Genomic DNA, 27,105 nt, shown 5'->3' on the forward strand with positions numbered 1-27,105 from the left:
CTCCCCGGGCCTCCCGGCCGAGCCGCCGCCGCCGCCGCCGCCGCCGCCTCACGCAGCGCCCCTCCCCCCGTGCAGGCCGCAGCCGGGGCCTCGGGTGACTCGCGCGGCCGCTCCGGGCTCCCCCGGGAGCCGCCCTAGCCGGAGGCCCTGCCCGCGTCGGGGGGAAGATGGCGGCGTCGCCCCAGCCGGGCCCGTGGCGGCCGCTGCGGCCCCTCCTCCTCCTCGCCCAGAGCGCCCTGTGCCTCCTGCCCGCCGCCGCCGCCGCCGCCCCGGGGAGGCTGTGCCCCGCGCCCTGCGCCTGCCCGCGCCCCTGGCTCGACTGCAGCTGGAGGAGGCTGCTGCCCGCGCCGGGCTGGGGGGCGCTGTCGGGCCCGCTGCCCCCCGGCACCAGCGGCCTGTGAGTGTGCGGGCCGGGGCGGGGGAGGGGCGGGACCCCCGCAGAGCGGGCGCGCCGCCGTGGGGGAGGGGAGGCCGGGACGGAGGGGGCACGTGAGGGGCCCCCCGCGGGGAGGGGGAGGGGAGGCAGCGTCCTGGCGCGTTTGGGGTCCCCCGGGCCCCCCGTGCAGCCCTCGTCCTCTGATCTGAGAGCCCAAGAGAGGGAGAAGCGGGGGTGGGCGGGGGGCAGGAGTAGCCAGAAAACAGCCTTTCTCCCCAAAACTCAGAGGATGTGACCCGGAGTGAGGAGTGGCATAACTGGCATCGCCCAGCACAGACAGAGGGAGAGCTGCGGCCTGTTAGTTATTCCTAGGGTTGCTGTGGTTTATTATTGTTATTGTTGTTATTATTATTATTATCAATCCATGTCTCTCTCCTCCACCCTCACCCTTTCTTTTTAACTGCGCGGTAGAGAAGAAGGAAAGGCCTTAGATGAAACTACTCTTGACTTCTGACTGTTCTGGTTCACATAGTTCTTCTCATTTTTGGCGGTGGCATCCGGAGAGCTCATTAACCTGAGTCAGACAGGTGGTGTTAGGAACGGGCAATTAGATATTAAGTGCCGCAATTATGGGCCGCTTAAAATGACTATTAGTATTCAGTTATTTCTTTGCCACTAGTTTTGATTGATTGAATTCTAATAGCTCCCTCTTAGTTAAAGTGGAAGGATAGGCAGTGATCTGAGGTTCCAAGAAATTAAAAAAAAAAAGAGGACCATATCTTCTAATAACAAGTTATTCAGATAAAGGGCCTCACATAATTCAGATGTTGCTTGCTGATACTTGTAGGAAAGAAAGAAGGAACCAATAACTTGTTAAAAGCTGTGTGCTTGGCTTTGTGATACGAAAGCATTAGAGTTTATGGTCAGGGTCTCCTTTCTCTTCTCTCCTGCAAATGAAGGAAAAATTGTAAATAACCGGTGTCCGGTATTAGGTTATTTTGTGTTCTTTGCAAATGGTAGTGACATTTCTGATTTCAGCTTCTATGGCCTTAGGTATATATAGTTTAAGAAAAATTACTATGAGTGTGCAGCAAAATCCAGTCAGCATACATTCTTAGGTGCTGATTGGAGAACTTTCTAAAGACTTCTTCACTGCTCCCTGATTATGATGGAATGATGTGTGGTCTTTCCAAAACCAGGCTACATCCATCCCTAATTGCAATAACAGCATTTCCATTTGAAAAGTGTTGGGAAACTTTTAACTCTAATGCCTTTTTTTTGTTAATTCTTTTCTATTTATCCTAGATGTAGTTCATTTTTTAATGTTTGTTTGCTTGTCTCTTCCTCCTTAAATAATCACTTTGAGGGCAGGGACTATCTTTTTTTCCTTTTGTTTTCTTCTGTTAGCATAGTGTCTAACATATAGTAGATGCTTAATAAATGTTTATCAACTGAGTTAAAAAAAGTAGGAAAAAAGTTATGAAAAAGTTTTATTTGAGCTCCACACACTGTAACCAAATTTGTTTTTTGTTTACTTACATTGGCCTGTCAGGTGACATTAACCTTTAAAGAATGTAATGAAGTCGACATTTTCATTATGCTAACCTCTTTAAGAGTAATCTTACCATTAAAAGGTGATTGGAGTAAAATCTAATAGTAGAAACACATTCTTAGACTAAAAAGTTAGATTTGTATTGACCTTGTGACTTTTAACATACTTTTTAGTACTTTAGATGTAGAATTATTACCAGATGCAAATTGATTTTTTAAAAATTAGAATTTCTATGCTAGATGTGTCATGAATTAATAGCAGTAATTAAAATTCAGATATCCTACTTGCAGACACTGAGAAGCCCCTACAAATCTAAATTCTGTGACCCTGAACAAAATAGTAGTCATTTTTTTTTAAGCAGAGCATTTAGATAATGACCTTGTTTGAACTTTTCTTGGCCTCAAATCTTAAGGTTTTCTTTTACTTTGGACTGATTACTATTTGTAGAATTTCAAAAACAATTTTTATATAAAACTCAATTATTGTTTCTTGTTTCCCCACATTTCTGTTATAGATCATTGAAAGCCCTTTGCATTTCTGTTGGCCTTATAATAATAAGATGGAATGGTGAAGAGGTTTATAGAAAAATACAATGGAAAGAGCACTAGTTTTTTTGGAATCAGAGGTATTGGATTCTAATTCCACATTTACTTATTCTCTTTAAATTTTAAGATGACCTGCATAATCTCCTTGGACCTCAGTTTCACCTGTAAAACAGAAGAGCTTTACTAGATAGCTTCAGAGGTCCATTCCAACCTGTCCTGTGATTTTCCCCAGCAGTAGTTCAGTTCAGTTCAGTAGTTGTAAAAACTCCATTGTACCTTGCCATCTTAGAGAGGTGTCTATCTACTGAGAGGTTAAGTGCAGTTCTTGTACTCTCTACCTATTTTTGTAGCACCTGAGGCTCGGTGAACTCCTTTAGTCACCCAACTGCTGGGTGACTATGCCTAGGGAAGATTGTGATTTGCCCATGATCATACAGCTAATAGATTTGTAATAGAACTCAGGCATTCTGTATGTGATGCATTAACCATTTTATAGTAAGGACGATTTGAATTTGTCACTTAGCCTGCTGCTATGTTTTTATTTCATCAATGTTGATTTCTACCTTTACAAATTGATCTTAGAGAGTTACTTCAGTGCACCTGGAGGTTAAGGGACCTTCCCAGGGAATCACATAGCCAGCACCAGCAGCAGTAGGATTTGAATCCAGGTCTTCCAGGCTCTATAGTTGGTTTTATCTATTATATTATTAAATTTCAATTGGTTAGATGCCATTCATCATCCTAGATCTTTATCAAGGTCTTTTGGGATTCTGATGCTGTCATTCATGATAAGAGGCTGCCTCAGAACATGAAGAGAGAAGCCTAACCTGTCACATATTTGTTATGACCTTGCATAACTTTCTAAAATAAATTTGTAGAAAAGTTGTTGATCTTCATGGTCAGAGGGTGTTTCCTCATTGGGAAGCTCCTTAAATCATTTAGATCATAAAATCCTCTATATTGTCTTAATGAGTCTTAATGTCTATCTTTTCTTAATGAGATCAACTAAAGAGTTTGGGGTATGTTGCTAGAGGTACAGATCCAAATTCCAATCACTACTATTGGATGGGATTTAATCTTCAGCTCTCCAAGAACCCTGAGCCATCTACTATTAACTTCTGTGGTATAAACCTCAGATTCCCATCTTTAAAAAGAAGGTAATTTAGCAATTCATTCTTTTCTACTTGTTGTAAGTATACCATGAGGACAACAGTACTCTCATTTGCAAAGTATTCTGAAGTTACAGGAGGCTAATAAGAGAGAGCAGTAAACTACCTGACCCCTCAGGTTTACTATATTCTTTATTTTTCTGGAAATAAAACTTCATTCTTCTGGTGCGGAGAGCTAGGAAATAAAAGTAATGAAGAATGGTTTCTTAAGAATGTAGCATGCTCTAACATTTGACATATTCATTCTAGTATGGTAAGATAATCCAGTCGACCTGAAGTTTGACTTGGGGGAAAAATTTATTTCAAATTTAACAATACTTATTAGACTTCCATATATATGCAGGCAATGGAAATATAAAGACAAATACATAGATAATTGATAAAAAAAAAAAGAAAAAGCAGTGTGAAAGAAGGGTTCAATCAAAATGCTATGAAATATTTAAGGGGAGGTCAGTGAAATAAGTTTGACTGGGGAAATCTGTGAGCGGGTTTTTAAAAGGTTCAGAAGTCAATTGAAAGAAGTCTACTATATAGGGAAAACCTGCTGCATGATTAATAAATTATAATAATTCCTTAATTCTTTCCCTCAGCTTCCTAAGCCCTTCATTATCTTGGTTCTTCCTTTAAAGAAAAAAAGTTAGATTTGTTTTGTTACTGTTTTTTATGCCCTGGGAGCAGAGATTCTTAGGGGTAGTAGACTCTGGTATAATTTATTTTTAGGATGCATATGTTTAACTTAACATTCTGCATCTCAATCTCTACTCTATTTACCACACCCCAGTTCTTATCATTCCTCTCTTTCTTGTGGCTCCTTGATATTTTCAAGTGCATCTTGAGAGGCTATGGGGTGATTAGGATAGAGTTAAGGGGATTGATTGGTAAACAAAAGGTTTATTAGGCTAATTCACATAGGAATATTAAGAATAATCATAGGAAGAGCCTCAGAAGCCCTTTTCCTACATAATTTCTTTTGCTTTGTTTTATTTTGGGGAGTGACTTGCCCAAGGTCACACAGCTAGGCCATTATTATTTGCTTGAGGCAGGATTTGAACTCAGGTCTTTCTGACTCCAGGGCCCATGCTCTATATCCACTGCACCACTTAGCTATCCTTTCCTACATAATCTCTCATCTGTTCCTCTTAAATATATTCTGTAATTCAGTTCAGCAGATATTAACTGCCTACTATGTGCAAAAGTTTAGGCATCTTTGCATAATCGCTAGAGTAACAGTCTTAGAGTTAGTGAGAATTAAATCCTGTTTTGGTGGCTACTTAATCCCCAAAACCTGAGGTCACCCTACTGAGTTCTGCAGAAGTCTAAGGCAGGGGCGGCTAGGTGGCACAGTGGAGAAAGCACCGGCCCTGGAGTCAGGAGTCCCTGGGTTCAAATCCGGTCTCAGACACTTAATAATTACCTGGCTGTGTGGCCTTGGGCAAGCCACTTAACCCCATTTGCCTTACAAAAACCTTAAAAAAAAGAAGTCTAAGGCAAGGGAATCCCTTTCTTAACCTTTTTTAGGGCATGGACTTATATTTTTGGCAACCTGGTAAAACCTATAAATCCCAGAATAATATTTTTATATGTATAAAATAAGCCTTGGGTTAGGTTAGTGAAAAGGATTTTCCCCCTCCCATTTAAATGCATAGACCCTTTGAAATCTCTCACATGGACCTGTGACAGGGAGGGTGGGGAGGCAAGGTAAGGCAGTTTGTAGCCCCAGGTAAAGAACTTCTTGGATGAGGGAGTTTTTATTCTTGCACATCATAAGGTCCAAGAATTAGAATTAGAAGGGACCTTAAAAGTTACCTCATTCAACACCTTCATCTAAAGATGAGAACATTGAGGAGAGATGATAATTTCTATAACTAAGGTCAAACCAGACCGTAAGTAACAGAATCAGTATTCCAGCTCTGGTCTCTGCCTCTTCCACCTGCTCACCAGTTCCTGTCCCTTTTCCCAAAATGGGCAAGGCATCCTGTTAGGTACTGGGCGTGATCTGGAAAAGTTTCCTAGAGGAATCAATGTCTTGAACTGAACCTTGAAAGAAGCCTAAGATTTCTCAGAGGCAGGAATAAAAAGGGAGTGGTTTAGAGGCTTAGGGAAGAGTTTGAGTGAATGCCACGAGGGCCAAAATGGAGTGTCCATTCAAGGGATAATAAGTGTAGGGTGGCTAGACTGAACAGTTAGTGAAAGGTAGTAAGTAGTATGAAGGAAAGCAAGGAAAGCCAAAATTTGGGGGTATCTGGGATGAGCTGCCAGGATAAGAAATCTCATTATATCTTATTGGCAGTGGGGGGGGTCTATTAAAGACTTGAGCACATAGTAAGATTGTGCCTTGGGAAAATTATTTTGGCAACTGGATGGATGGAAGAAGGGAGAGATTAGCAGTAAAGAGAACAGTTTCAGTAGTCCTGGTGAAGTAAGGACTTTGTACCAGAGAGGAGAGGGATGGGCTTGTATTGAGACACATTGGGAAGTGATTATCTCATTTCCTCATCCCAATTCCTTTATCTTTTTACAGTTGAGGAAACCTGAGTACTAGGGAGAATGAATGGCATGCCTAAGATCTCATAGTAAATTTATACTTGTTTTAATAAATTGTAGTGCTTTAAAAATTTTAGATAGGAAACAAGTACTGTAATCTTTATTTTAGCCACATATCCTAAATAAGATATAAATCTGGCAGTGTTTGCCTTGGTGACCAAGCCCAAGACCCCTATTGCCATCTAGTGACACTATAGAGAAAGCGTAAAAAAAAAAAAAAAAAAAAACCCTAAGGCTTTCTCTCAAATGCTAAAATGACAAATCCCAAATTATGAGCATCGTATGATAACTTTATTCATTTTTCTTCTGCCTTGGGCCCCAGAGACATCTTCTTTATGGCTTAAGTCCTCATTCCTTTTAATCTACTTACAGATCATCATGCACTGAGTGGTAAAATGTACTGATTTGATCACAGCTTATCCCTTATAGTCTCTTAAGTATTTCAAACTCCATGAGGCAGCAGAAGTAGTATTATAAATCCCACCTCTAGGTTGTAGAGATTGTTTACATTTGATTTTTTTTTTGTATCTTTTCCCAATTTATTCTGGACTTTTTTTCAAAAACCATTCAAGTATACTATACTTTTTACTACCACCTTGGTTTAAACATTAGAGAGTAAACAAATGGACTGGGCCTAAAACTTATAGGGGGCCCCTCAGATTCCCAAAGTTTATCTTGGGTGCTTTTCAGATAAGGAGCCTAGGTGATGGCATAGTGGATGGAACATTGGGCCTGGAGTGAGGATGATATGAATTCAAATGTAATTTTAGCACTATTTCCTTACTGTGTGAGATTGGACACTGTTTGCCTCCATTTCCTCAGTTATGAAATGGGATGATAATAGCCTCCAGGGTTATTTTGAGACTCAAATGAAAAAAAATTTGTAAAGCACATTTCTCCCCTTCTGACTTTGTCTCTCACACGTACATTTATAGAACGCTTTAAAGTTAGAGCACTGTACAATTATTTCCTTTGATCCTTACAACAACCCTGTGAAGTAGGTACTGTTATTATCTCCATTTTACAGATGAGGAAACTGAAGTAGAGAAAGGTAGAATGTTACTGTGAATAAATATCTGAGGCAGGATTTTTAACTCAAACTTTAAATCCCAGTTCTGTATTCTATTCACTGTACCACCTAGCCATCATGTAGTGTGTTGGATTAGAGCATGTGGCGTATTAGGCGAGGTCACTGGCATAAGACATGGACCTTGAATGTCAAACTAAGGAGTTTACTACATGTAGAGGAAGAATTTCCATCCATGCTGACCAGGATGCAGTGAAGAAGCCTTTCCTTTCTCCTAGTGGAAGTTTGCCTAGGAAAGGTATATTTGCAGTTTGAAATTCTTGATTCATTAACTCAGAGCCTCAGTTTCAATTTCCTCATCTCTTCAACAGAGAAAATACAAGGACCCTTCATCAAGGATATGAGAAAAGTTCTTTGTAAGCTCCAAAAGTCTATTTTATATGACCATAACCTCACCTTTTGGCCATGCCAGTTAAAGCAGTGTTGGCATTCTAATGAAGGAAGACAATTCATAATGGGCTTTTTTGTAATCACTGTGAGGTTGTGCCCCTTATTCTCTTGCCCCTCCATTTTTCACCATTTACTTTCTTGTTTGTGCTTGCTTACACACACAAATCCTTTTCCTTTAACTTGTTCAGTTTATATTTGAGCAAGATTTCCATAAGAAAGTTTAACATGCCCGTTTGGTAAGATAACTTACTTCTCTGGTTAAATTAAAATCTTGGCAGGTTGCTGCAAGAGAAATGGCCAATTCTGAGCATAATTGTTCTTGTTGAAGGAATGTGGTATTAGATTTTGCCAAATAATAATATGTAGTTATGAGGAATGATAGATTACACTAATATCATTTTTTTCAGATGCTTTTATTTAATAAAATCTCTGCCAATAATAATGGGAATCGCATGTTACTAGTTTTAAAACTTAACCACTCTCTAAAACCTTTATGGCAAGTACCTAAGTAATATCATCAGGTACAAAGCTAGGTGCCTAATAAATATTTGGAAATGATGATTAAAAAAAGTTAAAGGCCTTCTCTTTCTTTAGATTTATAAGTATCGAACAGTTTTTCCACAGTTGCAAAACTATCACTTTGTTTTAATTTGAAAGATGAAAAAGAATGTTAATTACTTAGGAGCAAGTAAGAATCATAAATTGTTCTTTCTGGTTGGCTAAAAAGGTGACAGGATAAAAAGAACCTGAGAAGTTCATTATTTTGGATGTGAGGAAACTGAGATCTAGAGGGGTTAAATAACTTACTTCGGTTTAAAGAAATTAGTGAGTCAGAGGCCTGGGGTTTCAAACCAAGTTCTTAAGTTCCCCATGATAGCTTTTTCTTCATCATGCTGCTAAGGGACAGATAAGATATCTTGAAGTTGAAGTAGCATCTAACTTCGTTTATGGAACAGCAAGATTATTGAAATCGAGATTTTTTTTTTAATTATACCCTCTCATTTCCTAAGTCTGTCATTTATTTTCTTATCCAGTTGTCATACTTGCTCTTAGGTTTTTTTTAATCTTATTTATTTAAGGCAACAGGATTAAGTGACTTGCCCAAGGTCACATAAGTAATTTATTAAATGTCTGAGGTCAGATTTGAACTTGGGTCCTCCTGATTCCAGGGCCAGTGCTCTAGCCACTGTGCCCCTCTTAGTTTTTTGTGATATTATTTCATGGCATAATGACTCAGAAGTTTTTAAAGTCAGAGAAACCTAACTCCCAAGAAGACACACAAAGCAAACTTTCTTCATATCATTCTAGAGTTATTTTCATTCTTTTAAATCAGACTTCACAGAATATTTTGTGGAAAATAAGATATTGTCTTCATTTCTCACTTGATGGCAAAGTAGCTGGAATTTAGGAACAATATTTAAACTGAATATATATGTTGGTAAGTGATACGTGTCCAATGGAAGCTGATGAGATCTTTGATAGTGGATGTGTGAAGAGAGGAAAAAAAGACAAGACCCAGGATTATGCCTCAGAGAAACACCCACTGTTTGGTAGTGGAAGACATAAAGATGATGGTGCAGGCAAAGGTTATTTGAGAAGGAACAGATGGATAAGAGAAGCAAAAGGGGAGGGGGGGGTCACTGCAGAAGAGAGAGAGAGTATTTTTTTTTAGGGTTTTTCCAAGGCAATGGGGTTAAGTGGCCTGCCCAAGGCCACACAGCAAGTCATTATTAAGTGTCTGAGGTCAGATTTGAACTCAGGTACTCCTGACTATGGGGCCGGTGATCTATCCACTCTGCCACCTAGCCACCCCCGAGAGAGTATTTTATTAATAAACACAAGCATGTTTTCTGGGAAAAGGGTGGCAGATAGAAGAGGCTTTGGTAGTAGAAAAGATAGTAGCTTGTTGCAGTTTATTTTTAATTGATCATATTTTCCTTAAAGGAGTCTCTTTGAGAGAGTAACAGGAGTTCAATTAAATTAGTGAATATTTTCTTATTTTTATTTCCTTAAATAATTTTATTTTTAACTAATAAAGATTTCAAAGTAAAACACTAAAAGATCTCATTTATTTTGGGGTTCTCTCCATCACATGGAAGTACTTTTCCCCCAGTGGTAGATCAATATTGTTACAGAATGTATTGCAGAAAATCATGGAAGACAAAAAAGGTAAATGTAGTTTTTTTATTTTGTAAATATTTTGGGGTGTTTTTTTTTTTAGCTAGGCAATGAGGTTAAGTGGCTTGCCCGAGGTGACACGGCTAGATAATTATTAAGTGCCTGAGGTCGGATTTGAACTCAGGTCCTCCTGACTACAGGGCTGGTGCTCTATCCACTGCACCACCTAACTGCCCTGTAAATGTAGTTTGAAAGAGAATAATTCCTCTTCTTACAGTAGCATCACTTAACCTGCAACCTAAACTTACCTATAACGTGATAACAAGCAAAACAAGCAAAAAACAAAGTCAACCATAAAAATATTTCAGGATTGCTTCTAGAAGGATTGCTTTAAAATCACTAAAATTAGAAGAAATGCAAATCAAAACAATTCTGATATTTTACTTTCCACCCAGCAATGGGACCAAGATGATAAGGTAAGAAAGCTCTGTGTTGTAGAGGTTGTGATAAGTGCATCAGTAGACACTCTTATGAGAGCTGTAAATGGATTCAGCCAGGCTGAGAAGCATTGAGATTATGTGCAAGAACAGGGAACTGTCTGCCCACAGCCAGATTTTGGTTCAGAATTTCCGTTGCTAACTGGGCAGCATGTCCACTGAGGAAATGAAAGGAAGGAATATGGCTTTTATGGGACCATGTACAGAACAGCACTTTTTTTAAATAGAGCAAACAACTTGAAACAGAATTCATGCCCTTGGTTGTGAGCATGTGAATTTAAGGGAACATTACTGCCCTATAGGTAGGAAGAGTTTGGAGAAGCAGGGAACTTAAAAAAAAAAAAGACATGATTCACAGTGATAACAGCAGTATAAATGGAGGGTTTATCCAAGAGGAGCTGACTGAGGGAATGCGCCTTCATTTCAGAGGGGTGGGGAGAAAGGGAAGGGTCATTGCAGGTGTGGAGTAGGGCATTTTCTGGTGTATAGTGCTGATATTTTGGTTTGCTGAACTGCTTTTTATCTTAATGTTTTGCAGGGGTGGCTGCTATTTAGGAAAATGGGAGCAGAATTTGGTAGAAATGGAGATGAAACAAAAACTTGCATGATTTCATATTGACATCCAGAATGGTTGACTATTTCACAGCCCCACCAGGAATGAAGTAACATCCCCAAATTCCCAGTGCTTCCGTTGATTTTTCCCTTTTTTTGTCATCTCCATCAATTATCACGGTGTAAGGTGAAACCTTAAAGACTTGCTTTAATTGTATGTCTATTAGTCAGTGATTTGTGCCATTTTAAAAAATAATGGGGACAAATAGATTACAATTCTTTTGAAAAATGTCATCATATCCTTTGACGACTCATCTAAATCTCTTGAGGAATGGCCCTTGGTGTTATGTACTTGTGTCAATTCGCTACATATCTTGGTTGTCAGATTTTTATTGGTAAATTTTGATGCAGATATTTCCTCCAGTCTCATATTTAATCATATCTACAAACAAGTCTTAAGTATTTGGTTTCTCAAGCTGTAGATTTGAATCAACAAATTGTAGAACTGGTAGAGTTACATGGAGAGTAGCAAGAAACAGCCTAACATTGAGAGCAGAGACTGAAAGGATCCTTGCCAAAATGACTATAATAAGGCACAGTTTGATGATTTGCATAATGAATACCTCAGGATTTTTGAGGAAAAAGTTGAATTATGGCCAGTTTACTTCAAGAAATCAGGGAAGCTCTGAATAATTTCAGATGATCATTTTTTTCATGGTCTTGTGATCTTTTGATTTGAACCTGGATAAGACTTTAGTTAAACATGAGGCCTAGTAGAGTTAAAAACTTTTTTTTTAAAGATTTGATTCTTTGAAGTAGATTTGCTTGTTTGGTAAAAGTACCATTTAAATGAGATTTTACTGTAAGTTCTTGTTTTATGTCAACAAGTAGATAAGTTGTTTAATCAGTTCACTTAGGCAGAAAAATCTCTATTGATGCTGGATAAATTAAACTTCACTGAATATACATAAAATTTTGGGGAAAAAAGGAGAATGAGTTGTGATAAGTTTTCTTATATTATACTTGATAATTTTTGCAAAGGGGGGGTTACCTCTTTTCTTAAAACTTATTATCCCTAAGTCCCTAGGTCAGCCCACTGATGCTGCTTAGTACTAGAAGCATAAAACGACTCAGATGACTTAGAAATTTACTTTTCTGTGGAAGAAACTCCCCTACTTCTCTCTTGCCTAAGGACTTTGTAATTACCTTGTGGAGCAGAGTCCTTCTTTTCTAACCTGTTGTGATTGCTTTGGAGATCCTATAAATTATTTACACTCTGATGGCACTAAATGACTACATTAATGGCACCTCTGGCTCCACAGGATATCAAGAACTTTAATAATTCATCATTTATTACAGCTCTATCCCTGTAGATTAACATGAGGAGAAGCTTAGTTCACAACACTGATAAGGCTGGCTCTTAAGATCTCTACTTTTCAATTATCTTACTCATAAATATTCAAATACTAGTGGTGTTAGAAGCTGAACAGATGAGATATTAAGTTATAATAGTGACCGATGCAATGTTGAGCTTTTTAAGATTTAGTTCAAGATAAGGTCATCTTATTTAAGTACTTGAATGTTTTCTAGCATAATATAAAGATAAAACCCTGGAGACAAAAGAATTCTATTTCTAGGTGGATTTAGAACTTCAGTTTTTTTAAGGAGAGTGCTATATATGGGTTGAACTATTAGTGAAACCATTACCTACTTTGGAGTGCTAAATCACAGCAAACTACTTGGAATTGTTTCTCCAGAAAAGTTTCTTCTGATTAATATAAATTTGAGTCTGTTCAGGCTTTAAAAGCATCTTATAAAAATGCATGGTTAGGAATTTTTTGTTTCCTTTTTCATTATTTTATTTTAGCATCAATTGTGCCAGTGTATATAATTGTTATAGAAAGTAGAAATCTGAGATCACTGGGGAAAGTCTCTGGATTTTAAAATTTTCAGTCAAAAAAACATAGGCAAGTTGAAGAAACCTGAAGCTTTTAGCTGGAAGGGAGGATTTAGATGTGAGCAAATTACTGATTGTGGGTCTCCTGCTGCAGGAAGGATGGTCTGGTCCTTCCAGAGTCTGTTAATTACAGACACATTATGTTCCCTGCTTCATGGCCCATATTGTTTCGTAAATAAAGGGCCCCAGTTCTTCTCCTGTACCTAGCTGCAGTATTAGCTGAGGGATTATTTTAGTGTAAGGTGTAAGAGTTGAATGGGAAAATGTCCCCAAACTCTCATTGTAAGACAGTCAAATCTTGCCTTTAAGAGAAGAGACAAAAGTTTAGGTTCCTCATGTAAGCTTTCACTTCCATTTCCCCCCACAACCTTTATATGAGGGGTTCTTGATCTGGTGTCTGTAAATTTTAAAATAGACAGACAGACAGACAGACAGACAGATAGATAGATAGATAGATAGATGGATGTATTTTCCTATGTTTGGTTTCCTTTGTAATCTCATGGCTTTTTTGTGCATTTAATAGCATTCTGAGGCTTCAACAAACTAGCCGAAGAGATCTATGACAATAAAAAAGTTAAGAACCTCACCTTTAGATTTGAAAGTTATAGAAAAGTGGTTCTGCACCCCGCCTCCTTCTTCCTTCCCCTAACAGTGACACACACCACTTTTCATTGGGACTAAGTTTAATATTTTCTGTTAAAAAAAAAAATCTTGTTTATATTGCTTTGTCTGTGATTGAAGGTGTTGGTATTTCTTGTACCTGATAAAACTGAATAACTTAGTTGACTGGAATTTTAAGAAACCCTTTTGAATAGAATGGGACAAATAAAGAAAAATCACTGGTATCATGGTAAACTACTGGATCAGGAATCAGAGGGCTTGAGCTTTGATGCTGCCATTTATCAATAGTGAGACCTTGTGCAGATAATTGCTCGCCATTTCCCTTCTGCAGAATGATGGACATTTTGGAGATGACCTGGAAAGATTCCTTTGGATCTAAATTTGAATCTGTGATATCCATGAACAAAAGCACAAGATAAGACTTACTGTCATTTTGAATAGAAAATGCTGAAAGATTTGTAAAGAAATAAAGACCTAGCCAGAACTAGGAAGGAGTATCATGAGAACATGATTTAAATTAAAAAAGAAAATATCCAGTCTAAGCTATATTAGGGAGGGGACCTCTAGAGCTGGAATGCTTTTTGTGTAAGTTATTGGCTTGCCCATTTTCTCCACTAGGAGCAGAGCATTAAAGAACTAACCCGAAGGTGGTTTGCAATTTCTATCCTGGTTGACACTTCCTAATAAAATTAGAATAAAATCTAATGTCTTTTTCACAATTATGTGACTTTATGTGACTATTTCTCTTATTCTCCTCTCAGTTTGGGGGCAGTGAGATTTTTTTTGTTGTTGGGTATATTTCATCACTTCCCATCTTCCCCACCCTTTTCTCCACCCATTACTGCCCTTGAGCTGATAACTGTAGTCAGACTTCAGCCTAGAGCAAAGGTGTTAGAAACTTTACAGAAAAAAGGGTGAGTATCTTTGGCATGTCCTTGGTGATCTTATGGTGTAATTCACCTTTGTGAGAGAAAGTGCTTGGTTTCACTGACAGACGTGACTGGCTGTAATAAAGACATTGTTCAAACCTGCACGCATCTGTCAACACTGTTTGGGAACACAGTGAGATAAGCTCTTCCTTCTCCTCTTGCAGGGAGCTGTAATGCTTCACCAGCATGTTCCTGTTGCCAGCCATATTGTAGCATATAGTAAAGACCTTGTGCAACAGCTTGTGTGGGCTGGATTCCACCTCAGTGTTGTAAAAGTGCCAAAAAATAGCAAATAAGAAGAGAGTTTCTTATAATTATTTAAATATTTAGCTCTCATTGCAAATTCAATCAAAAATAGATTGTACTTAAGCTGAAAGTAAACTGTAGAATTTACTTTAGTTCATCCATTTCTTCTCTGTTATTAATGTAATCTGGACTTAAAAGACTGTTATATTGGGGGGGGAACAAACATTGGCTTTGGAGGCAAAAGATTTGATTTTGAATGTAACTTCTAACACTACCTATGCAGAAATGAGTGGATTAGATTCTATTTCAGAAGTCTTTTGCCAGCTTTAAATTATATGATCTTACAAGATGGATTTCTCATTCCTAGAGCTAGAGTGTTTTTCAGAGAAGTCATCCCTATGGAAGATGGATTCAGTTTGAACTTTAGTAGCTTTGTTATGTGGACTGCCATCTTCAATGTTGCGCTCTCTAGGGGTTTTTCTACTCTCATTCTCATAATGAGAATATAGAATTTTCTTTTTAACTTATTGTTGTATGCTCAGCTGCCATTTGCTCCCATTCCTCTTCTTCAAGGACTCAAATGAAAGCTGAATAACCTTTTTTTTTTCTTTTTTTTTTTTTAGGGATTTGAGTCATAATCGGTTATCTAACTGGAGCATCAGTTTGGACTCAAAGGTGTTACAAGAAGTGTAAGTTATTCTTAATTGTATTTTTTGTGACCTAATAAGCATTGTCACTTTGAGGAGATGTAGACAGGGTATATAAAATGGGATGAGGATAGGAGGGGATTACTATTTTAAAGCTGCTATTAAAGTCTCTGGGCATTTTGCCCTTATAAAGTTGCTTTATAGCTCTCATTTGCATTGTACTTTCTTAGAGTCAACAGTGAAAATTTCTACTTTGGTAAAGTGTTTTCTTTATTCAGACTTAGCAGAGAAGCAGAAGATTATTCCATATTATGTAAATATTTTGTTTGTCCTGCCAAATATTTGACATCTGAAATAAATGAATATTGTAAAAAACTAGGTTTATTAGTTTTATTCTTCCCTATCTTTAAAATAATTTTGTTTTGACTATGATTCCTCTGGTGTTTTGGGGTGGGAACCTTTTTGCTCAGACCTAAAATGTTCCCATACTTCTGTGCTTTGAGGGCTCTTTTTTTAAGGGGTTTTTAAAAATGACTTCTGTCTTTTCTCACTATTATATTGTCACAACATGTTTTTGATATTCTCAATTACCTACCCCTCTCCACTTTTCTTGATCTTATTTTCAGCTTCTAATCCTCCAAAACAAACTTTATTTTAATTTTAAATAAAATAAGAGTAAACAGGCTCATGCAAAATAAAGATTCAAAGACCTTTTCCCCATAGAAATATAGACTATTTCAGAAGCTTAGGGAATATTCATTGTACTCCTGAATCGTTCTATCACATCCTCAACAAATAGTCATCCAGCTTCTCTCTTTTTGAAATGTTCTAGTCACAGAAAACTCAGTCTTATATTATTTGAAGATTCATCTATATTTTATTTATTCACATATACACACATGCTTACATACACATGTGTAGTTACATGTATCAATCACCAATATTTTTCCTAGAATGGATATCATAAACACAGCTAATTGGTTAGCTCTATAGAAAAGCTTAAAAAAAAAGAATTTTCACAATTTTTCTTTGTCTTTTCTGAGTCCTCAGTATCATAATGTTAAGACTTACAATTTTAAAAAGAACAGTCAAAAATTTTGGTCCTAGTCCAATTTGTTTTGGGTCATGGATGTTTTTCTGTATTGGCTGTCAGTCCAATTAATTAGTAAAAATTTATTAAGCATATTAGGTGTCTAAAAGCCTGCATACTTTCTAGATGAGAGCTAGAGAAGGAAAAAAAGCACTGAAGAATAAATCTTTCCCTTTTTTTTTCTCCTAGGAAAATGAATTATAATGAGTTAACAGAAATTCCATATTTTGGAGAACCAACTTCTAACATCACTCTTCTTTCTTTGTAAGTAAATATTTAAAGATTTTTCAGTTTTCCTTTTTAAATCTTTTTAAAGATATACTATATTGTTCATAATTCTTTTACCTCTGTTGTATGGGTAATATTTACAAAGATAGGTCACACATAACTTCTAGATTCTCATTTTTTGGTCTTCAGAGTGCACAATGCAATTCCAGAAGTGAGTGCAGAACAGCTCCAGTTCTATTTTTCCCTGGAGACACTGGATCTTAGTTCAAACATCATCTCAGAAATCAAGGCATCCTCATTTCCTAGAATGCAACTGAAATATCTGTAAGTTTAAAAAATCCTTTCATTTAGATGCTTTTTAATGTGTTTTTACATGACAGCCTGAATCACAGTACTCATTTTTGTTAAGATAGTAAGGTTATAGTATTTCGTGGTCAGAAAAAAAAAAAGAAATAAGGCAATTTCTAAGGCTTAACTTTGTATTTTACTAATGTAGTTGTAGAGTAAACAAGTTAAGTGAAGCTTGCCAAATTGCTGGCTTTTCAGTAAGAACTGAAATAACAGCATTGGCTGTGGAGAGTTTCTCATGGTACAATTCTTGTTCAATATATATGTTTGCCTTATTTATTTCAGGAATCTGAGTAATAACAGAATAGCCACCTTGGAAGCCGGCTGCTTTGATAATTTGTCCAGTTCTTTAGTAGTGGTCAAGTTAAATAGAAACAGAATTAGCATGATTCCACCTAAGATCTTTAAGCTGCCTCATCTTCAGTTTTTGTAAGTAGCTAATTGGAGAAGTCTTTCTTCTGTGCAGCTTTCTCTCTCTCTCTTTTAAGCAGATAATTCTCAACTGTGTATTAACTTTTGTTCATATTTCTCTTAAAGAGAACTTAAAAGAAACAGGATTAAAACTGTGGAAAGTCTTACGTTCCAAGGGCTTGATTCCTTAAAATCTTTGAAAATGCAGCGGAATGGAATTAGCAGACTTATGGATGGAGCTTTCTTTGGCTTGGTTAACATGGAAGAATTGTAAGTATTAAGAACCACAGCAGGGGAGTGTTGACTAGGGCTTCTGATTAGGACTTCTAAGGCTCAGAAAGCTGGAGTAGGGTCTTTAATTACACAGAATTTCCACTAAGGCGTTCTTTGCTCTAATCCCTGAGGCAACTGATGTACAGAGTTGGCATGCTTTGCAAAATGTTAAGTCAGTGGATTTGGCTGCTCTGCCCATGAGTATCATATCTAAAGCTAACTGAATGACTTTATTACATGAGGAGGACTATCAGAACTCATCAAGATTAGGCACATTTGACCCAGTTTGGTCACATTTACTCAGGCTCTTGGGTTTTGAAGATCTGGTGTTCCTAAGCAGTCTTACTATATTATTCAGCTTTAAAATAGAATGTCAAGTTTATTGATAGGTTTGCCTAAATTCAGATATTATAAGATTGCATGAAGAAGAGATCTTGTGTTAGATATCTTTCAGGAATGTCTTAGTGAAGATTTAAGAATATTTTCATTGAATATCTTGTTTTGTAATCCATTTTCTGCTCTGTTTCTTTAATTTTGCAGAGAATTAGAGCATAATAACCTAATAGAAGTGAACAAGGGTTGGCTCTATGGCTTGAGGACATTACAACAGCTTTATGTCAGTCAGAATGCTATTGACAGAATCAGCCCTGATGCCTGGGAGTTCTGCCAGCAACTATCTGAACTGTAAGTGTTAAACTCAATTTCAGTGATGATTTTGCAACTTAGGTCAAGTTGAAATGAACAATTGCCATAGTCAGTAATGAAGGCTAGAAGTAGCTAACCTATACACTTAGGAGTTTGAAAGTTCTAGACTCCATACATCTTATAAGAAGTATGTGAATTGTAAAGTTGATCTCAGGTATAATGAATTCCTTACTGTTGTGAAAATCTTATTTACAGTGACTTGTCCTATAATCAGTTAACTCGCCTGGATGAATCTGCTTTTGTTGGTCTGAGCTTACTGGAGAAGTTGAATTTAGGGGACAACAGGGTAACCCACATTGCTGATGGGGTTTTTAAAGACCTTTCAAATCTCCAGACATTGTAAGTATACTGGTTCAACAAAATTAACTTTTGCTTCAATAAAGAAAGGCAGAGGAAATAAAAATAACTAAAGTCTACTCACATTGTAATTTAATTATTTTGTAATTACTGTATTTTTGTTCCTCCTTTGCCATGGGCTAAAACTATAAAAAAAAAATCTTTCAACTGCCTTTTAGATTAATCAATTAATAAATATTTGCTGACTATCCACTGTGTTTTTCCTTTTATACTAAGCAATGTTGGGATGGGATGGTAAAGCATGCTAATCTTATCTAAAAGGAATGTAACAATCTTTTAGGATAATCAGGAATACATCTAAACTTTGATCTTTCATTTTGAAAGTTATTTGAAATAAATCATCCTGATTGTTGATTCATTAAGAAGATGCCTTAATTCACAAGATTATAGGTGGTTTTTATAACTTTCTATTAGTAATGTATTTTTATGGAATAAAAGTAATTTCAAAAATGTATGACAGAATGAGAGTGAACAAAGTCATTATTTAGCAGAATTTGTATGATCTTAAAAGACCCTGAATGGGGGACTGTCATCATCAAATTTTGAATCAAAAAATGCTTTTAAGACAAAGGGTCATGCCAATGGATCAGTTTGCAAACAACTGGTACTTATCCATACATGAGAATAGCAACTTATATCTTCATATGCAAATGCTTTTGTCTGAATTTTAAAATAGATGAGGTTTTTCTTCAAATTTGGATTTGACCTATTTTCAAGAGCTTTCTAACTTCTTATCAGAGTGAATACACTAGTGTAGATCTGGATTTATCTGATTCAGTCATTTGGGGAGCACTGTTAAAACATAGGAAATCCCAATTTGTCATGACTCCCAGAACCCTACACTTTTGCCAAGGAACAAGGGTAAAAACTACCTGGAAGATCCTGGGCAACCTGGGACGATCCTCCCTTCACCCCAACACCTTTATTGATTGCTTTTAGCTGTCCAAGACTGTAAGAAGAACTTAAAGACAAAACTGGAGCCAGAGTTTGGTTGGGAAGATGAGCGGGAAGTGAGCAATCTTCAGTAAATAGAATCATAGTGGCAGGAGAGGGGGGGGAGACCCTTTCCTGTTTAATAACAAGATTTTGCATAAGGTGTTTACATTTAATGCTTAGTTTTTAGGAAAGTTAACCAGTCCACAAAGCTTTAAAATAATCTATAAAAGTAGAAACTTGTGGTGCCTGAAGAGATACCAAATACTTAAATCTTCTCTTGCTAATATTTTTCTTCTGGCACACTCCTTTAGCTACATTTCCTTTGAGGGATGGACTAGTAGATTTTTAAAGACTCATCTTGTTCATTTTAAAGAAAACACTGTAGGCATTGTCATTCCCATGGGTGTATCATCTCTGCTTCCCGGGGGAAGAGTCTAATTGCTCTGAAACTGTGAAATGTATTGGTCTTCCTCTTAGTCAGCCCTTCTAAGCTGAGGACCCTGGGGAGAGACTGAGGTCACAGAGAATCCCATTAGCCAGGAACCAGATTTGTGAGCTGTATTCTCTGCTCTTGGAAAAACTTAATGCTGTCTGCCCTGGCAGCCCCACACAGTCCCCTTCCTATAATCTTTTAATATGCTAACACAATTAGGAACTGTTAGCCAGGAAGATTAACATTCTTAGCATGTTGCTTAATTTTCTTATCCAGGCTTGCCTCTGGAATCTTTTAGCTTGTGACAAACAGCAATCTCTCTCACACTTGTATCTTTCACATGGTCACAAAACTTCCTTCCTAAGTAACTAATTCAAAGAATTAGAATTGCTTAGAAATGTTCTGTAATTTTTAGGTAAAGGATCAAGCTTAGAGTGGTTATTTGGCATGGCTGTAACAGGATACTAACCATGGAGCTACCTTGTTAATGATCTCTGACCTTTCCCCAAATGATAAAGGTGATTTCATTCTTGCAGAGATTTACGGAACAACGAGATCTCCTGGGCCATAGAAGATGCAAGTGAAGCATTTGTAGGACTCACCAAGCTCACTAAATTGTATGTATTCGTGGTCTTATGTATGCCTTTGCAAAAGTGTTTCACTAGGCTTTTGAAGCCCTTTTCCCTTATCCAGCCAGAAGAAGTTAATTACTCCTGGATTTGCTTTCTTTTTTTGATTCCTATTCTTGAAAAACTATTATCTTCTAAAGCTGTGGGCATCTTCTAAAGCAATGTTCAGGTTAAAAAAAAAGATGCGGAGTTACAGGAGTTGTAGTAATAGAATAAAATCATTTAACACCATCAGTTCTAGCTAGCAAAAATTTGGACTGTTAAATCAGTCTTCATATCTGAATGTGAGGTTCTATGACATAATGCATATCAATTTGATTAAACAGCATATGTAAAGCAAATCCTATAGGTAAAATGACTAAACCAGGCTGGACTTTCCAGCTGCTCATCCCCAGGAGGCTGCCTGCCAAGAAGGGGAGGGCCCAGAAGTCAGGGCTCCTAGGTCCCCATCTCAACCTTGCAGTTTGCTTCCTCCATGCTGCTTTGGAAACTCAGTTAAGCTCCTCCTTGAGTTTCTTCACTTTTGTGATGAAGCAGAGAGACTAGACAAGGCCTGAAGTCCCTCCATCTCTGAATCTGGGATCTATCCCTCCCTGAGACTTGGATCTGAAGTCAAAGGGGAAAGATGGAGAACAAGTACAACAATTCCATTCTTCATGAGCATGGTCAGAGTGATGTTCAGAGCCTTGGTGTTCCTTTTAGTTTTATAATTAAGACATAACTCTTGAAAACTGAATTGGTTTTTTTTTTTTTGAAGTTCATTCTGGCCTTGTTTATAGGTTAATTTAGTGAAATTTTTTTTTGGCATGGAGAATTTTATTAGGAAGGTTTGTTTGTGTTTCAGAATCTTACAAGGAAACCATATTAAGTCGGTTACAAAGAAGGCATTCATCGGTCTTGAAGCCCTTGAGCATCTGTAAGTAGTTTGCATACATTAGGATCCACTGAATAAGTAACCTTTGCTGTTAGAAAAGGTTTTTGTGACTACTTTAAGTGTTTCAATCACAGTTGTATAAATGGTGAGAGATAAAAAGTGTTCTATTTCTTTTGGTTGCAGAGACTTAAACAATAATGCTATAATGTCTATCCAAGAAAATGCTTTTGCTCAGACTCATCTGAAAGAATTGTAAGTATCTTCTTTCTTTCCTGTCATCAGTTCCTGATATTTATCATCTTGACTATAAACCTGACCCAAAACAAGTTTTGGAATCAAGAGAAATCTGAATATCACATTGAGTTAATTTTTTATTTTTATCCACCCATGAAAATATTCAGGTATTTTCTTTGACAGAGCTGCTGCCTCCAAGCTGATCTTTTGCCCTACTTCACTGTCTTTGATCCCACCACTAATTTCTGCTCCTGACCTTTGACTCTAATGGGTGGCTTGTAGTCTGTGGTTAAGGGGAAGGATCACACATCTATTAAGCATCTTTGGGACTGGCAGAGTGCTGAACACTGTCTAGATATGATCTCATTTGATGATAGAGAGCTGTCCATTAATAATGGCTGCTTCTAGAAGTGCTTCTGGGGAGTACAAACTGGTATATTATTTGAAAACTGTTATAGTTGCAGTAGAAGAACTATAAAGGTGTTTTTCTTCTATAAAATCTTGTGATCTTGTACAAATAAGTTTAAAAGTTTTATGGTAATCACTCATACTTTTTTATTTAATGCTGCCACAGAAGTCATCATTAATTATTTTATCCACACTTCATTAAAAACTAGGTTTCTCCATTTTTAAAAATGCTTTTCCTCATTTAAGAGGACTTCAGGTTCCAAGGTGGTGGAAGGAAGGAAGGAACCCTCTGAAGTCCTCCCAGATTCTTCTCTAAACAATAGCAAACTACCTCAGAATTGATCTAGGAGTAGGGAAGCAGCTTAGTAGCACCACAGGAAATATCTTGGGGTGGGTTGGGGAGCAACAGGAGCCAGCCTCAAGGGTGGGGGGGGGCCTCAGTAAGGCTTCAAGCCTGGAGCACTCTACCAGTGAGGCTCACCCTCCTTCAAGCATCTTCCTCCCCCACCCCACAAGTGAGCAGTCAGTGCAGCAGAGCAAGACCCCATCCCGTGACACTTGCCACCTCCTCTCTTCTCCCCTCTCCCAGCACAAACCACCAGGAAGGCCTTGACTTCATTGTTGAAGGAATAGTGAATCTGCAGAGATCCTATTTCCATAGCCACCCAGAAGCAGGACTTCACTCCTCTTGGACCTGCTAGCAGGCCCTGTTTCCATAGCAATCCAGCAGTAGGGCCCCACCCCTGGGGCAGGCCAGAAGCTAAACCTCACACCTAGGGGAAGACCAAAATGAAATCTTCCCTTCCCTGTCCTGCCCTTCAGTCCAAGCCTGAAAGGAAGCCCATCTTCTGAGGAAAGCAGGTACCTAAGCTTTGAAGTCCAGTGAAAACCAGCAGTAAGACCCAAAGCCCAAGGACAAGAGACTTGAAACAGTACAGGACAACTCACTTAAAAATACCACATCACAAAAAAAGAAGAACAAATGGGCCCCCCCCCCCAAGGTTGACTATAGAAAGTTACTAAGGTGATAGGGAGGATCTAAGCATAAACTTGGAAGAGAATAATAATTTCAAAAATGGCTACATGTGAAGCTTCAAAGAAAAATGTAGTTCTGTTTTAGGCCTATAAAGAATTCCTGGAAGATGATTTAAAGGGACTTTAAAAAGCAAATTAGAGAAATAGAAGAAAAATTGAGAAAAGAAATGAGGTAGTACAAGAGAATCATGAAAAAAGAATCAGTAGCATGAGAAAATATATATATGAAAACATATCAAGGACCTTGACTCCCTAAAAAAATAGAATTGGCCAAAGGGGAAAAAAGGAAGTACAAAAGCATACCAAAGAAAATAGTTCCTTAAAAATTAGAATTGAACAAATGGAAATAAACAACTCTGAGATATCAAGATATAATAAAACAAAATCAAATAATTTAAAAATTGAAGAAAATGTGAAATTTCTCATTGGAAAAACAGCTAACCCAGGAAATAGATCCAGGAGAGGAAATATAAGAATTACTGGATTACCTTTAAGCCATGATTTTTAAAAGCCTAGACGACATCTTTTTTAGAAATTATCAAAAAAAAAAAACCTGATAAATTAGAATCAGAAGGCAACATAGAAATCGAAAGAATTTGCTGATCACTTCCTGAATGAAATCTCAAAATGAAAACTCCCAGGAATATTCTAGCCAAATTCCAAATATCACAGATCAAGGAGGAAGTGTATTGTAAGCATTGTTTTTGTGATGACTAAAAATTGGACATCAGAGGGATGCCCATCAATTGGGGAATGACTAAACAAAATATTATTGTATTTTAAAAATGACAAGCAGGATGGTTTCAGAAAAACTTGGAAAGCCTTCCATGAACTGATGCAAAGTGAAGTGAACAGAACCCAGAGAAAATTTTACAGAGTAACAGCAATATTGTTCCATGAAGAGCTGTGAATGACTTAGCTATTTTCAGTAGTACAGTGATTCAAGACAATCTCAAAGAAATAATGATGAAGCATACTATCCATCTCCAGAAAGAGCTGATATTGTTTGAATATAGACTGAAACATAGCATTTTTCATGAAACTTTTCTTTTATTTAAGTCTTTTCCAAAATGACTAATATGGAATGTTATTCATAATTGCACACTGATAACGACATTTGATTGTTTACAGTCTGAGGTGGGGGGAAGATAGAATTTTGGGGTAAAAATAACTTTCTTTTTGGATACTGGGAAATCCAGATTTCTATTTCTACTAGGCTATATATAGCCTTTCATCAGCAACAGGGAACAAAAGTGTGTCAATAGAGAAAAAGACATTTAATGCAGTTGCTTGCAAAGACCTAGTTTGAAGCATTGCTTGGAAAGGAGAAAGTCAATAGTTGAACTGGATCCTCCAAATAATATTTGAGTTACTTAGGGGGACAAAAAAGAAACCCCTCTAAAGATGTATTAGCTTTTTGACTCCATTTCCTTAATATCAATGAATAACTTTGAGTTCCAAATTCTTTTTCTTCTTCCCACCCCACTCCTTCCCACTGAGAAAACAAGTTATTTGACATAGCTTAAAAATGTGTAGTCATGGAAAATATTATCATAATAATCATGCTGTAAAAGTAAACATAACCCCCCCCCCCCCAAAAAAAAAGCCAGAGAAACATCAAGAAAAATAAAGTGGAAAAAAAGTATATTTCAGTCTAAATACAATTCAGACACCATCAGTTCTGTCTTTGGATATGAATAGTATTCTCTATCACATTTCCTTCGGAGTTGTCTTGAGTCCCAGCATTGCTGAGAAAAGGAAAGTCATTCCCAGCTGGTCATCCTTCAATATTGCTGTTACTTTGTATATTGTATATTTCCAATTGCGACATTTCTTATAGCAGAATAGCATTTTATCTTAATCACAGACCACAGTTTGTTCAACCATGTTCCAGTTGATGGGCATCCCCTCAATTTCCAGTTCCTTGCCACCAGAGAAGAACTGCTATAAAGATCCTTATACAAAAAGGTCTTTTTCTTTCCTGTTTTTCATCTCTTCTGGAATATAGATCTAGTAGTGGCATTGCTAAGTCAAGGGGTAGGTAGGCATGGTTTTGTAGCCCTTTGGGCATGGTTCAGAATTGCTCTATAGAATTGTTGAATCCTTTCACAATTCCTCCAACAGTACCTTAATGTCTCATTTTTTCTACATCCCCTCCAATGTTTGTCATTTTCTCTATCCCATTAGCCAATCCAATAGGTATAAGGTAGTACCTCAGAATTGTTCTAATTTGTATTTCTTTGATCAGTAATGAGTTAGGACATTTTTTTAATGTGACCTTAGATATAGCATTGATGACCTCATCTGAAAACTTTTTTATCATTTATTAATGGAGAATGACTTATTTTTTATAAATTTTGATGAATTTGACTCAGTTCTCTATGTTTGAGAAATAAGGTCTTTATCAAAGAAACTTCGTTTCATTATTTTTCCCCACAGTTACTAATGCCAACTGTATTTCCCTCCTCTCTATTCTTCCTACCCCCATTTATTTTATTCTCCTTTCATCCTCAAAAATGTCTTGCATCTAGTTTTCCCACAATCTTCCCTCCTTTCTGTCACTTCTCCCTAGCCCCACCTCCTTTTCTCCCATCCCTTCCCTCCTACTTTCTCTACCCAATTCAGTGTGCATTTTATTCCCTCTCTGAGCCAATTCTGATGAGGGTAAGGCTCACTCACTCCCCCTCCCTTCCCCCATCTCCTACTCCACTGCAGAAGCTTTTTCTTGCCACTTTTATGTAAAAATGCCCTTTGAGCACTGACCTTGAAGTCAGGAGGGATAGGAGTTTGAATTCAGCCTCAGACACTTACCACTTACTTGGGCAAGTCACTTAACCCTGACTTCCTCGCATCCAGAGTCATCTCCAGTTGTCCTGATTCATATTTGGTCACTGGACCCAGATAGCTCTGGAGGAGAAAGTGAGGCTGGTGACTTAGCACAGTGCCGCCCCCCCCCCCCCCCCAATCCAATTCACATGCTTGTCTTGTGTTACCTCCTTAATGTCATGTCTTCTTCAGAAATGAAGTACAAAACATTGCCTTTCTCCCAGTACATTCCTCTCTCACCCATTCATATTCATTTCCCACTTGTGCCTTGTCTAGTTCTTTCTCTCTCTCTCTCTCTCTCTCTCTCTCTCTCCTTTAGATTTTAGGCATTAGGCAATGAGGTTAAGTGGCTTGCCCAAAGCCACACAGCCAGGTAATTATTAAGTGAGGTTGGATTTGAACTCAGGTACTCCTGACTCCAAGGCTGGTGCTCTATCCACTGCACCACCTAGCTGCCCACTAGTTCTTTCTCCTAAGGAGCTTACACTTTAACTGGGGATTGGACTTGGAGCTGTGATTTCATTGGTGCAGGAAATTCTCAGGGGAGGCCGCTCTCTGTCAGTGGAGGATATAACTTCAAATGTTAAATGCCTCATTCTGGGGAGGAGGGCATGAAGTAACTTGATAGGGTCATCCAGCAGGGATGGAACCCCAGCATGGAATTTTCAGTGAACAGTTCTTTAGAAGATCCACCTCAGTGTATCCCCACACATCTGATGTAAGGTCCTGGGTGAGATAACCTGCCCTTTTTCCTTGAGCTTATCATGTTGGAAAAACGATATATGCAAGAAAGCCCAGGGATATAGTGTCTTGTTTAGGCAAAGTTACACCCTAATAAATATTCCCCTTGGTCTCCTGAAAAGGTTGAAGGAAACCATTCTTGTTCTGGACCTTGGTGGAAATGTGATCACTTAGGGATGTTGAAGCAAACCCTTATTTTTCAGACATGCTTAACAGTTTTCGTGTAGGCCAGAGGCACACCTCCAGTGACATTCTCTTTGTTCTCATTGGAAGTGAGACTCCAGTTACTTTGGTCCTGTGGAAAGAATTTGAAAGTAATCTCTCATTAGGACTGACAACATACTCCC

At 37.8% G+C, this 27,105-nt stretch overlaps 1 protein-coding gene across 2 annotated transcripts in view; it reads left to right on the top strand.

Moving 5' to 3' along the window:
* Positions 1 to 306: 306 nt before the first annotated feature.
* LRIG2 (leucine rich repeats and immunoglobulin like domains 2) overlaps positions 307 to 27,105 on the top strand; it is a 40,386-nt gene continuing 13,587 nt past the window's right edge. Inside the window, exons 1-11 of one of the 2 annotated variants that reach the window (XM_074188463.1) lie at positions 307 to 397; positions 15,207 to 15,272; positions 16,510 to 16,584; positions 16,738 to 16,872; positions 17,182 to 17,325; positions 17,434 to 17,577; positions 18,121 to 18,264; positions 18,481 to 18,624; positions 20,548 to 20,628; positions 21,485 to 21,556; positions 21,698 to 21,766. In XM_074188463.1, coding sequence (XP_074044564.1) covers positions 16,514 to 16,584; positions 16,738 to 16,872; positions 17,182 to 17,325; positions 17,434 to 17,577; positions 18,121 to 18,264; positions 18,481 to 18,624; positions 20,548 to 20,628; positions 21,485 to 21,556; positions 21,698 to 21,766 — 1,004 coding nt within the window. In that variant the 5' untranslated portion in view covers positions 307 to 397; positions 15,207 to 15,272; positions 16,510 to 16,513. Of the gene's footprint in view, positions 398 to 10,816; positions 15,273 to 16,509; positions 16,585 to 16,737; positions 16,873 to 17,181; positions 17,326 to 17,433; positions 17,578 to 18,120; positions 18,265 to 18,480; positions 18,625 to 20,547; positions 20,629 to 21,484; positions 21,557 to 21,697; positions 21,767 to 27,105 lie in introns of both variants that reach the window. The other variant, XM_074188462.1, reaches the window with a different exon arrangement.

The sequence above is a fragment of the Macrotis lagotis genome, chromosome 5 (assembly GCF_037893015.1).
Source record: "Macrotis lagotis isolate mMagLag1 chromosome 5, bilby.v1.9.chrom.fasta, whole genome shotgun sequence".
NCBI classification, from domain to species: Eukaryota; Metazoa; Chordata; class Mammalia; order Peramelemorphia; family Peramelidae; genus Macrotis; species Macrotis lagotis.